The 14,441-nt window shown below is 46.3% G+C and overlaps 1 protein-coding gene across 7 annotated transcripts in view; it reads right to left on the bottom strand.

The window, feature by feature from the left end:
* AFAP1 (actin filament associated protein 1) overlaps positions 1–14,441 on the bottom strand; it is a 179,272-nt gene that overhangs the window by 74,368 nt on the left and 90,463 nt on the right. For all 7 annotated transcript variants that reach the window (XM_063705170.1, XM_055385387.2, XM_063705173.1 and 4 more), the window contains 2 exons: positions 8,135–8,346; positions 3,516–3,695 (listed from right to left, as the gene is read on the bottom strand). In XM_063705170.1, coding sequence (XP_063561240.1) covers positions 3,516–3,695; positions 8,135–8,346 — 392 coding nt within the window. The remainder of the gene's footprint in view (positions 1–3,515; positions 3,696–8,134; positions 8,347–14,441) is intronic.

Raw genomic sequence — 14,441 nt, 5'->3', positions numbered from 1 at the left:
CCCTGTCACCCAGGCTGGAGTGCAGTGGCGCAATCTTGGCTCACTGCAACCTCCTCCTCTCAGGTTCAAGCAATTCTCCTGCCTCAGCCACCCAAGCAGCCTGGTGGCTGGGACTGCCTTGCTACCCCAAGGAGGCAGCTGAGGGGCGAGGTAGAACCTCCAATGGCTCAGTGGGAAGAGAGATCCAAGCTGTAGTCCAGGGCATGCCAAAGAGGGGGTCCCTGGCAAAATACCCACAAGCAGGATGGAGACCCCAGCGGAATGTAACTTGGAGTTAAGAGTGAACTGAAACAAATATAAACCTGCCTTTGAATGGACTGCAGGTGGCCTTAAAGTTAGCTGGGTGGCTCTTGAATGGACTGTGGGCTGCCTTAAGGTTACCTGGGTGGCTCTTGAATGGACTGCAGGCAGCCTTAAGGTTACCTGGGTGGCTCTTGAATGGACTGCAGGCAGCCTTAAGGTTACCTGGGTGGCTCTTGAATGGACTGTGGGCTGCCTTAAGGTTACCTGGGTGGCTCTTGAATGGACTGCAGGCAGCCTTAAGGTTACCTGGGTGGCTCTTGAATGGACTGCGGGCTGTCTTGAGGTTAGCTGGGTGGCTCTTGAATGGACTGCGGGCTGCCTTAAGGTTACCTGGGTGGCTCTTGAATGGACTGCGGGCTGCCTTAAGGTTACCTGGGTGGCTCTTGAATGGACTGCGGGTGGCCTTAAGGTTACCTGGGTGGCTCTTGAATGGACTGAGGACTGCCTTAAGGTTACCTGAGTGGCTCTTGAATGGACTGCAGGCAGCCTTAAGGTTACCTGGGTGGCTCTTGAATGGACTGCAGGCAGCCTTAAGGTTACCTGGGTGGCTCTTGAATGGACTGCGGGCTGCCTTAAGGTTACCTGGGTGGCTGAAAACCTCAAACCCTGAATTTAGAATAAACTAATTTTGGAGCGCTAACACCCCCAAGTGTGCGGGAGAGGCAAGGGAAAATGCTCCTTGGTAGTGGAAAGCAGAGTTCTAGGAATCAAGTTATTTCCATAGGAACAACTGGGGACCCCCGTGAAAAAGAATGAAGTTGGACCCCTACTTCACAGTGTATGCAAAAAATTAAATCAAAGTGGATCAAAAATCTAAATGTAAGAGCTAACACTGTAAACTTCTCAGAATAAAATACACATGTAAACCTTCAGGACCCTGGATCAAGTAATCAGTTCTTACATTATGACCCAAGAAGCAATAAAGGGCAAGGAAGAACTGAAATCTGCTTCAGCATGGACGGACCTTGAAAACACGACGCTAAATGAAAGAAGCCAGCCATGAAAGCCCAAGTACTGTAAGAGCCACTTCTGTGAAATGCTGACAACAGGCAGCTCTACAGAGACAGAAAGCAGGTAAGTGGCTGCCTAAGAACAGGGGTGGTGGCAAAAGGGCAATGACTGCTAATGGGTATGGCGTTCTTTGTTTTTGAGACAGGGTCTCGCTCCTATCACCCAGGCTGGAGTACAGTGGTGCAGTCACAGCTCACTGCAGCCTCAACCTCCCAGGCTCAGGTGATTCTCCCACCTCAGTCTCCAGAGTAGCTGGGACTACAGGAACGTGTCACCATGCCTGGCTGATTTTCTGTATCTTTTAGCAGAGACAGGGTTTCTGCATGTTGTCTAGGCTGGTCTCAAACTCCCAGGCTCAAGCAATCGGCCCACCTTGGCTCCCAAAGTGCTGGGATTACAGGCATGAGCCGCTGCGCCCAGCCAGTACAATGTTCTTTTTGGAGCAATGAAATTCAGCATCTAGACTATGGTGATGGCTGCACAACTCAGTGAATATACCAAAAAAAAAAAAAAACACAAACCACTGAATTGGACTTGAAAAGGGTGAATTTATGGTATGTGAATTATCCCTCAATAAAGCTGTTATAAAAAAAATTTCAATAATTTTTCCCCTAATATAATGCCTAGCGTGAACTTGAGATAACCTGGCACAAGGATGACAAAAATGACATGAACAAGTACAGCCCAACAGACAACAGAACCAGGTTCAAACTCCACCAAAACCACTGTCAAACCACCATGCTGATGACATTTATGAAGATAAACGTCAAGTAAACGTTTCTAAAAGAAATTTAACACTGTACAAATAGTATTTCCAGCTTGAAGAAGAAACAACTAGAAATTCTAGATACAAGCCAAAATGAACTCTAAAACAAAAACAAACCAAAAAGATTAGAGATTCTAGCACTGAACACTACTGCCATGGACGGAATGTGTTCCCCCAAATTCATATCCTGAAATCCTAACCCTCAAGAGGATGGTGTTATGAGGCAGAACCTCTGGGAGGTGACTAGGTCATGAGGGCAGAGCCCCCATGAATGGGATTGGTGCCCTTATAAAAGAGGTCCCAGAGACCTGCCTTGTCCCTTCCGCCACATGAGGACACAGATGGAAGATGCCATCTGTGAACCAGGAAGCAGGCCCTCACCAGACACTGAATAGAACGGTCCCTTGATCTTGGACTTCCCAGACTCCAGAACTGTGAGAAATACATTTGTTATAAATAAGCCACTCAGTTTATCATATTTCATCAGAGCAATCCAAGTAGACTAAGACAACTACCATCACCAAAATTAAGAACCCAGTGAACAGGAACACATTTAATAGCAGATGAGAAGCAGCCAAAGAGAGAAATAATGGGCTGGAAAATAACAAGAAAAATAAACCAGACTAAAGAAGAAAAAAGAATGGTTAGGGCTGGACACGATGGCTCACACTTGTAATCCCAGCACTTTGGGAGGCCAAGGTGGGCGGATCACTTGAGCTCATGAGTTTGAGACCAGCCTGGGCCACATGGAGAAATGCTGTCTCTAGAAAAGATACAAAAATTAGCCAGGAATGGTGGCATGTAATCCGAGCTAACTTGGGAGGCCGAGGTGGGAGGATCGATTGAGCCCAGGAGGCAGAGGTTGCAGTGAACCACGATCATACCACTACATTCCAGCCTGGGCAACAGAGCCAAGCCTTGTTTCAACAAACAAAGAAAAAAGGTTGGTAAATACGAAAAGAAACTAGAAGTAAATATAGTGAGAAAGTCTAACATATATTTAAATGTAGTCTCAGGGAAGAAGGAGAAATGTGGAAAAGCTGTATTTTAAGAAAATGGCTGAAAAAATTTTCCAAAACTTAGAAAGATAAAAATCCACAAGATTTCAGAAGCCCAGCCAATCCCAACCAGAATAAAATTTAAAAAGAATTCATATGCAGACACAATAAAGTGACACTGTAGAAAATAAAAGTAAAAGAGAAAGTCGTCGAAGCAGCCTACAAACAGAGACAAGCTGCCTTTTAAAGATAAGAGTGAAAGTGATGCGGGGTTTCTGATTAACCTCCACATCATCAGAATATTTAGCTATTAAAGACAAAACTCTTTGGGTGAATCCATCTTGCCTATGCTTGAACAAAATTAAAATTAAAATTAAAATGGATCTCAGAAAGGCATGTGGAACTGAAATGGCTGTGAAACACAGCAGACAACCTACCTTCAGCCACTGCTCGGCCTGTTCCTTGCTCTGCACGGCGAGAACAAGCGGGTCCGTGCCCTGCTGAGTAATCTTCAGCTCGTGCTTCTTCTTCTTGCTGTCTTTCGGGATGTACGTAATGTTACAGCCTTGGAGTGGCAGTTCCATCTGAGGCTGCTGGTCCTTGGAACTTTTATAGCACTGCATTCAACAAAACAAATCAACTGATATTATAAGGGAGTTCAAACAGAAACACTGAGGAAGCTCTAGCATCATGAAAACGTGAGTGCGGGCAAGGCATCTGAAGGTCTGAATCTGCAGATGAGCAGGTTCACACACACACACACACACACACACACACACACACACACACACACACACACACACACAGTGCTCTTCACAGACACTTCACCTCCAAGTGTGAAAAAGTACATCCATTCACTGATTCAGAAAAACTTACTGAGCATCTATCACAGGATTCAACAAACACCAAAAGTCCCTACTCTGATACGGTTTATGATCCAGTGGGGCTTCTTCATTAAATTACATGAATGTATTTACATAAATAAAAACATAGGCTGAGCACGATGGCTCACGCCTGTAATCCCAACACTTTGGGAGGCTGAGGCAGGTGGATCACTTGAGCCCAGGAGTTCAAGACCAGCCTGGGCAACATGAAGAAACCCCATCTCTACCAAAAACATAAAAAATTAGCCAGGCATGGTGGCGTGTTCCTACAGTCCCAGCTGCTTGGGAGGCTGAGGCAGGAGGATCCCTTGAGCCTGGGAGCCCGAGGCTGCAGTGAGCCATAATAGCACCACTGCACACCATCCTGGGTGACAGAGACTCTGTCTCCAACAAACAAAGAAAAACAAAACAAAACAAAAAAACCCAACACACACACATAAATATATATTTAACATAAATGTTTATTTAAATGTATATATAAAATACATTTATATTTATGTGAATAATATATAAAATATACTATTAGATGTGTTGCAACTCCACAGCCCTAATGAGAGAAAATTGAATAATTTGGATACTTTATTTAATAACCTATATTGCTTGTTATCTGCCTATCTCATCTTCTCTTTCTGAAAGACATAAATTATTTTAGTAAGAGGATAATAGCAATACATAATATACAAAGCTGATCCATCTACACAACTGACATTCACTCTAAAGATTTCGACTGGTAAGCTTAGAACTGAGACTTAACTCAAATGGGTCTTGCTTAATCTTTATCTGTAAAACTGAGAATCAAATCATTGCCCAAAGCTTCCCCTACCCCCGTTTGTTTACCTGTACTACTTGGGGCCAAAGCACACCTCCTAACAGTCCAAAAGGGCAGATCTGGGTCCTAGATCTACTACTAATTTATCTGCATCCCAGGGAGTTTCTTAAACTTCCTGAGTCTGTTTCCTCGTTTGCAAAATGTGTTTTGCAGTTATTGTTATTATTATTTTATGGAATTAAGTTATTAGCAACAATAACATCTGCTACCAAGTGCTGAATGTCGACATCATATGAGGCATTTCAAGCACCTCAATCAGCATGGTGGCTCATTCTGCAGATTATGAAACCGAGGTGCAGCTGGTTAAGTCACCTGCCTGAAGAGTCAGGCAACCTGAAAAGTGACAGACCAGGACCAGACCAGGACTCCAGCCCCAAATGTGCACGTGCAGAGCCTGCGTCTTGACTCTAAACATTCACTGATGTAGGAAGGAATGAATAGATAGTTATTTTCAGAAGTGATTTCTAGAGTCCTTTCCTGGTTTGTTTTTGGGGTGTGTGTGTGTGTGTGTGTGTGTGAGTGTGTGAGTGTGTGTGTGTGTGTTTGAGATGAAGTCTCTCTCCGTTGCCCAGGCTGGAGTTCAGTGGCACGATCTTGGCTCATTGCAACCTCCCCCTCCCGGATTCAAGCGATTCTCCTGCCTCAGCCTCCTGAGTAACTGGGAGTACAGGCGTGCACCACCACACCCGGCTAATTTTTGTATTTTTAGTAGAGACAGGGTTTCACCAGATTGGCCAGGCTGGTCTCGAACTCCTGACTTCATGATCCGCCCGCCTCAGCCTCCCAAAGTGCTGGGATTACAGGCCTGAGCCACAGCGCCCAGCCTTCCTGTTTTGGTCTTCTAAATCCAGGACTTTGAAGTACACAGATAAGAAATACATCCCCTTTTTAAAAACTCAACTGATCTGAAAAGGAAGAAAAAAATACCTCAACTAACCTCAGATTTTTATGAATGTTGACCATTTGAGATTTTCTGCATTTTGAGTATGTATAAAAAGAAAGGTGAAAGGCAACTAATCGTACAATGGAAGGAATCGGAAAGGGAATTTTATTTTTTGATTTTAAATTGTGTAAACCTTTTTAATCGACATGCAATAACTGTACATATTTATGGGGTACAGAGTGATGCTTTGATAGAGAAAATGTATAGTGATCAGATCAGATAATTAGCAAACCCCACATCTCAAACGCTTATCATTTCAGAAAGGGAACTTTATAACATATTCTTCCTTAAGTTAAATGCCTCACGAGAGATATGCTATCAGCAACAGGACAGGCTGCAATCTGGCAGTCCTAGCAGGCGGGATTTCCTGGGAAGCCGCCTCTACAGCAGACAGCAGCATGCAGGAGGTTTATGAATGGGCGTCCTGAAGACAACACCAGGAGCAAGGAGAGGGAGGAGTGGGGTGGGCAAAGACGCCCAGTTTGAGCGGCCTCAGGGATACCACCATGAGAGCTCTGGGGCTGGAAGGCCCCATCACAGCTTCCCAGTGAGTCTGGGTCTATACCTCCCACACACACACACTGAATGCAGACCCCTGGGGAGGGAGCTCGGCCTTGGGCTCTAGGCCCCTCTTCAATGCAGACAGTCCCCGAGGTGGGCTCACCAGCCCTGACAAGGAAATGCGACCTTCAGTCCTGAAGCGGGAATCTAGGTACATCACAATACCCACCCCAGAGCTACCTGAGCAGAGAAGGAACAAGTTCCAGAAGGAAACAGAAAAAAAGCTGTTAATGGCGGTAACTTGTGGGAAGACAGACTGGGAACATTTAGGGGAAGAACATGGCTTTTCCTTTTCTGTGCTGTTTAAACTTGGAAAGTATTTGCTTTGATCACGGTTCATTATTTTTTATGCCAATGGGGGTCATCTGGGCCCTGAATGATAGGTCATTTTTGAAAGGAAAAAAGCTTCATAATAAAAGTAAATAACTTTGATTCTGCATTTGACCAAACAGTGCTTTCACCTGCTTTTCCACTAATTTCTTCTTATTCACAACTACTCTTAGTAGTAGGTATTATCATCCTGGTTTTGAAAGGGGAAAGCTGGCAGGGGCCCAAATGGAAGACAAAGCAGGAGAGGGGGGAAGAAGTTAGGGGGTGAGGGAGAGGAGGGCAGGGGAGAGGGACCAGGGACTCAGAACCCCAAACTGCTAATCCCTACACACAACCGCGAAGCTTCCCTCACTGGATTTGGAAGCTTCTCTTTTAAATGAAAGTTGATTATGTATTTCTAAAACATTCATATAATATATCCACATCTTGTAGCCATTATATCAGACTGGAAATAAGGACCACATTAATCTTCTTTTTTTCATTTTTTAATATTCCCCATGGCATCATTTTTGGCACATTCTAAATCTGGGAGAAATTCAGGCCACATTTGTGGAAAAAATATGTACTCTGTTTTAAAAAACTGAACAAAAACATTAAAAAATATATAATATCCTAGGAACTTAGTAAAACAAAAAAAGATTCCCACAATTCAAAGATGAAACCTGGATTTACAAAAAAAAAAAAAAAAGATAAAAAAAGGATTATCTGCTCCACTAGAGTGCTCTACAGAAACATAAATTCTCGTTTTCTAATTAATGATATAATTTTGAGCAATGATTCCCCCAAGGTTAATCTGAAGGAAGAACAAAAGGCAAAAACATACTTTAAAGTTCATAATTCTAATAACCAACCATGGTTTCTAAAAAAAGGCAGGAGGAAAAAGAAGGAAGGTGGGGAGGGAGTGGGGAGGAGGAAGGGATGCCACACCGTCCTCCCGGAATGCAGCCTTCCTGCTGGGGCCTCCACTGGAATAATCCCACAGCAAGGTCCAGGTTCTCCCCTTCCCTGCTTCTCTGTTCCTTACTTGTCTTCCTGTTCTGCCTCTCAAATTTAAAAAAAAAAAAAAAAAAAGAGAGAGAATTGGCCCCAAGCTTTCCAGAAGAATTTCCTTTCCTGGCTGCTCCCCGTCCCACTTCTATGAGCTGGCTTTGAGGAATCCACTGACTCACTACAAATGAGAAAATCCATCTTGCAACTCCTGGCAAGTTAAAATCTTGTGCATTTCCACAGACGCAAACCACAGGCCCTGCCCGGGAATGGGAATGATTTTGTCCGCTGGCTGCTTTTGGAGCTGGGAAACCGGCAACCTTGAACACACAACATGGGCGAGTGCTCCCTGATGGCGTGTGGGGGCCCCCGGCATGAGACTGCGGCGAGCTCAGGGCACCTGGCTGACGCCTGAGTGCTGCCCTTCCTGCACAGCTGATGTTAATGGTGACTGGATATAAACGCCATGGCTTCTGAGTGCAGCAATCTTACAAAAAATGCAAGCGATTCCAAATGTCTTACCAGCAGTTTGGTGTCTTTGATGACGCAGAGCAACTTGGTCCACTGGCCGAACCGCTTCTTCCGCAGCAGGAAGGCGCAGATTTTGGCATCCTTGACCAGGTCCATGGAGGCCTCCTCGGAGGGCCACTGGTGCCGGGTTTTCTTCCCCTTCCCATCCTCCTCCTCTTCATCATACGACTCATAAGAGCTGCTCATCGCATCGGAATCATAATCTGTAAAAAATAAACATACACTGGTAAAAAGGACTTCTTTACCCTGAGGTTTACCCGTGGGCTCCAGAGCACGTCCTCTTATTTTTAATCACCAAGTAACTGAATGAAAAAGGGACTTCTGCTCCTTAAGGGAAAAAACAAAAACAAACAAAAAAACAATGCTAAGACTTGGGCAGTGGAAACTCAATGACAAGGTGAAGTGCCTACAAATTCTGTGTTTATAAAAACTGTTTCTAGACTGTTTCATATGGACGGGACCCCACGCTGACCCGACACTGACTCCTCACCACATTCTTGCAGGACGAGCGCCATCCTCATTCTGCAGAGTGTTCCGCCATACAGAACTCTTGCCCATGGAGGTCCCTTGCCCTCCCACATCCACACCTTTATGTCAAAGTCCTCCCAAGGCTGCAATCTGCTTCTCCCTGCTGGCATCCCCAAGTGCACAACATCTCTGACACTCAATATGCGACCAAGGGCCACCTCTCCCTTCTGGGGTATCCTTGGAACTTAGACAGAAATGTACACCTGTCCTTCTAATGGTGCCCACCTCACTCTGTGACACACTGGCATGTATACTGCTGTGACTGACAGTTTCCCAAACACATCACCCCTCTGCCACCTCAGGGCCTCTGCATGTGCCACGCCCTCTATCAAGCTTCCTGTCCATCCACTCGCCCTCCTGCCTTTGCCTGGTAAATGCTCTCATCTTTTGGGGTTTAACTTCCTGACACCTCCTCCAGCAAACCCTCCCTGAATCACCAAAGCTGGGTGCTATAGACTGAACTGTGTCCCCCCCGGAAATTAAAGTGTTGAAGCTCTAACCATAATGACTGTATGTAGAGATAGGACTTTTAGGAGGTTACTAAAGTTAAATCAGGTCCTAAGGGTGGGGTCCTAATCCCATAGGTCTGGTGGTCTTTTAAGAAGAGAGAGAGAGAGAGCTCTGTCCCCACCATGTGAGGACACAGTGAGGACTTAGCCATCTAAAAGCCAGGAAGAGGCCTCGCCAGAACCCAACCGTGCTGGCAGTCTAACCTGGACTCCCGGACTGAGGAGCTTCTGCTGTGGAAGCCCCCCAATGGTGGCATTTGTCACTGTGGCTTGAGCAGACTAATACACTGGGTCAAATGCCCTTCCTCTGAGCCTCCACATGGCCCAACACAGAGCGGATCGCAGCACACCTCAACACTGGCCCCCACTGCAGGCTGTAAGCCCCATGAAGAAAAGGAGACCATCTCGTTGGCGGTGATCTCCCCGGCACCTAACAAAGTACCTGGCACAGGGCAAGTGCCCAAATAACTGTAGAAGGAAGCGCGTTAAATGTCTTTAAATTATACTGGCAAAGCCCTTGGAAGGGCCAATGGCGTAGTAAAAGCTCTTCCTAAATACCAGCGCCCGTCATTCCTCTCATTACTTTCAGCTGCGCTGGATGATAAGCTCCCTGAGACAGGATCTGATTCATCTCTGAATTCCCCTCAGCCCCCAGAATCGTCTGGAACACGTTTCTTTCTCAAAACATACTTAAGGGATGAACACCTAAATGACAGATGAATGAGAGGTAAGGAGAACAATGGCCAACGCAGTTGCAATACTGTGCAAAACGGCAGAGTCTGCACAGAAGAGAACTCATATTTTTACTTGCCGGAAACTGGAGTTTAAGTTGTACTCAGTAATCATGTGTGCCTTATAATTTCCTTGCAAAGATTCGATACTAGCAGGGAGGAACAGAAAGATTTAAAGTTTAAGTTGAATTTTCAACACTGAAAAGTTGTCCAGGAGGCCAGGTGTGGTGGCTCACACCTGTAATCCCAGCCCTTTGGGAGGCCAAGGCGGGCGAATCACTTGAGCCCAGGAGTTCAAGACCAAGCCTGGGCAACATAGCGAGACCCTATCTCTATAAAAGGTAAAAAGCTAGCCAGGCATGGTAGGGCACGCCTGTGGTCCCAACTACTCAAGAGGCTGAGGCAGGAGGATCACTTGAGCCCAGGAGTCCGAGGCTGCAGTGAGCTGTGATCCTGCCACTACACTCCAGCCTGGGCAACAGAACAAGATTTTTTTTTTTTTTTTTTTTTTTTTTTTTTTTAAGTCCAGGAAGGATCTTAGGCAAAAGCTAAGGAGATTGAAGAGGTAACTTTGGCAATGGCACTAGGAATGGGCTGAAGAAGGGACGAGGTAAGAGACAGGAACAGCTCAGAGGCCACGAGGGATGCAATGAGGGGCTGACTCAAAGGTGAGAGGCGAACAGAACACCCTGGTCTGGGTCACAGGTCTCTGCCCCGCTTCTGCCCCTGCTTCACATCACCCTCCGCCCACAGGTGGGTCGTTCTCACTGTCTCCACATCCCCCTCCAACACACCCCACACACACATCAGCACCTACACTCGCCCAGCACCCCCTGCTTCACAGGGCAGCCACAGGGGGTTACTTACATTTCAACTTTCATTCAAGTCCCACATGTCAACTGGATACCGGGGCCCAGAGGAAAAATACTCCCCCCTGCTGCCAAAGCTCTGTTGGACGGCACAGGGGTGGGGGGGCAAGATCTTTACAATCTAGGGCAAAATGCAAGCTGTCATGGAGCCGGGCACGAGGGGGCAGCACATGCAGGGGCACAGGGAAGACAGCACAGAAGATGTCACGTTAGAGCCAGGCCTTGAGACAAGCTATTGCCAACCAAAGGAAAAAGTCTGAGAAGGAGAAACGCAATGAGCGAAAGCACTGACAAGCATCAAATGCTGCCAAGGCACAGTGGGTCCTTTCAGCTTCTGGACAGGACGTGAGCGAGGCCACAAAACGACGTCCGTGGTTACCCTTGGCTGTGCTAGGAAGGAGCAGGGGGCTTCAGGGGCTGCCAGTGTTCTACCCTTGACCTGAATGGTGGTTACACAGATGGTTTCTTTATGATAAATCACTGAGCATATACTCATATTTTATGCACTTTCTGGTAAATGTATTTTACAACAAGAGGGTTTTTAGAACAGTAAGCGTGGCTAGAACAAGGGTATGTGGAAGGAAACGATGGAATATGGAATGAGAAGATGGGCAGAGGCCAGACCGCAGATCGCGTGCTGTGCTACGATCCAACATAAACTGAGGGGTTCTGGAGGGGCCATGGACATCATCCTAGCTTTATTTCAGAAAGATGATTCTCATAGCGGCCTGGAGGACCACACAGCCCTCAGGGCTCGGCCCACTTGCTGGAACATCAAGTTCAGTAAATAATGAAGTAAAGATTTAATGAGTCAGTTAGTTATAAATGGGAAAACTACCTTTAATTTCACTCATTCCACAAATATGTTGTGAACTCTACTCTATGCCAGGCACTTTTTAAAACCTATCTATATTTACATAGCAGGTGCTAGGATAAAGCCATGAAAAGCCCGGCCTGCTCCAAATTTACAAAGGTTTCTCACATCCACCATCTCACCGGACCTCCCAGCCACTTGGAGATGGGGCACATAAGACATTAGTCTTATTCAGAGAAAAGGAAGAATGAGGCTCAAAGACTACAAGATTCATCCAGGAGCATAGGCTCGGTGAATGACAGGACTGAAACATGAACCCATGCCTTTTTATTTTAAACAGAAAAAGTAAACTATGTTCTAGTAGCCCTTTCATCCTTGGGAATGAGTTGAGGTCTACAGTTATGAAAAAGACAATTAAGTTCATTGTCTTGCCTTCTTCTAAGAGTGTAGAAATGACATTTTTAGAAAAACCAGCCAACTTAGCAGCAAACAAGGAACAGCCAGAAGTCACCGAGCACAAAGGATAATGAACTCTCCAGAAAGTATGCTTAGCGATGACCCAATCAAGAGAACTCTCTGGAAAGTATGCTTAGCCATGTCCCAATCAAGAGAACTCTCCAGAAAGTATGCTTAGCAATGACCCAATCAAGAGAACTCTCCAGAAAGTATGCTTAGCAATGACCCAATCAAGAGAACTCTCCGGAAAGTATGCTTAGCAGTGTCCCAATCAAGAGAACTCTCCAGAAAGTATGTTTAGCGATGACCCAATCAAGAGAACTCTCCGGAAAGTATGCTTAGCAGTGTCCCAATCAAGAGAACTCTCTGGAAAGTATGCTTAGCAGTGTCCCGATCAAGAGAACTCTCCGGAAAGTATGCTTAGTGATGGTCCAATCAAGAGAACTCTCCAGAAAGTATGCTTAGCAATGACCCAATCAAGAGAACTCTCCGGAAAGTATGCTTAGTGATGGTCCAATCAAGAGAACTCTCCGGAAAGTATGCTTAGCAGTGTCCCAATCAAGAGAACTCTCCGGAAAGTATGCTTAGCAGTGTCCCAATCAAGAGAACTCTCCGGAAAGTATGCTTAGTGATGGTCCAATCAAGAGAACTCTACGGAAAGTATGCTTAGCGATGACCCAATCAAGAGAGCTCTCTGGAAAGTATGCTTAGTGATGACCCAATCAAGAGAAGAGACTCTCGCTCAGGATATCACTTGGTAGCTCCACCAGCCAGAGCTGTGGTCTAGGACTTTGAGAAGTTCACCATCTGGAGGCCTGGGGTTTTGGATTACATTAAGAGGTAATGAACGTTTTGTGAAAAATTATGAACAACTCAGAAATGGGGAGCAGGGAAAAGAATTCCTGATTGCCTTCTAGTCTTGTAGTAAGTGGTACAGGTATTCACAGAGAGATGAACAGGAAGGTTTTATTTCAGGGGTACTCAGGGGGGGCATTGATTAGATACCATCAGGCCCGTCCCATTCAGATGTCTACATTTTGTGTACAGTAAGGCAGCAGACCAAAGGGCCAACAACAGAACCGTGTGAACTCTGTTGAAAGGACGTTGTTGATTAGGAAATGCTCTTTGTATCAGTCAGGACTCTCCAGGGAAACAGAAGCCATAGGAGATTGACAGATTAGATACACGGATGGATAGACAGATGCTCAGGCAGACAGATGGATCAATGTATGGATGGACGGACAGGTTGATGGGTGAGTGGGTGGACGGAAGGAGGGAGGGAAGAAAGGAAGGAAGGAAGGGAGTGAGTGAGGGAGTGAACAGGTAGATGGGTAAGTGGGAGGGAGAGAGGAAGGAAGGGAGGAAGGAAGGAAGGGAGGAAGGAAGGGAGGGAGGGAGGGAGGTACGGACGGATGGAGGGAGGGAGGGAGGGAAGGAAGGGAGGTGATTTATTAGGGTGGATGGCTCATGCAATTATGGAGACTGAGAAATCCCACAACAAGCCGTCTACCAGCTGGAGACCCTGGGATGCGCAAAGCATGGCTCAGTCCGAGTCCAAAAGCCTCAGCACCAGGGAGGCAGATGGTGAAACTCTCCATCTGAGAGGGAGGTCTGAGAATCCAGGAGGTGGGGAAGTGCGGGAGGGCAGTGGTGCTGGTATAAGTCCTGGGGTCCCAAGGCCGGGATGCCTGAAGTTCTAACGTCCAAGGGAAAAAGATGTCTCCCAGCTCAGGGAAAAGAGAGGCCCACGTGCCTTTCCTCTGTTTCTGTTCTCTCTGGGCCTCCAGCCTATCGGATGGTACTGCCTACACTGAGGGTGGGTCTTCCCCGTGTGGGCCACTCAGACCCACACGCCAGTGTCCTCTAGAAACACCTCACAGATACATCCAAAAATAATGCTTCACCAGTTCCCTAGGTCCCCCTCATCTAGTCAACTTCACACCTCAAATTCACCACCACTCTCTTCTTCACCAGAAACTAGTTTCATGGGCAGGAATTGCTATCATAGTGTCATTCTGAAGAAATTAAGGAACACTCCAGTAAACTACTATTTTTAACTGTAAAATGTTCATTCCAGAAAAAAAGTGCATAAAAGCAACAGCAATACCACACACACTGCACATCAGGCACATCAGAGCCAGGAACGGTGCCCTGAGAAGGTGGTTAGGGCGTCATGACTTTCCAAGGGGCCATGCCTTCTCTCCACCCAAATGACACAAGAATCTATCTTTAAAAGGCACACGAACCACAGACAAAGGTTAAGTGACAAGCAAGTGTTCTCAAGGGGACTGGAGGGCCACGCAGACCCTGCCTTTTCGTTTCAGTGCACTGGCTTTGCTGAGGCCATAAGCAGGAGACCCACCAGGCATCTGTCTTGGTTTCTGACCTCAC

Source organism: Gorilla gorilla, chromosome 3, assembly GCF_029281585.2.
Source record: "Gorilla gorilla gorilla isolate KB3781 chromosome 3, NHGRI_mGorGor1-v2.1_pri, whole genome shotgun sequence".
NCBI lineage: Eukaryota > Metazoa > Chordata > Mammalia > Primates > Hominidae > Gorilla > Gorilla gorilla.
Note: the sequence above shows the minus strand (reverse complement) of the source record. Positions and strands in the feature narration are given on the sequence as shown.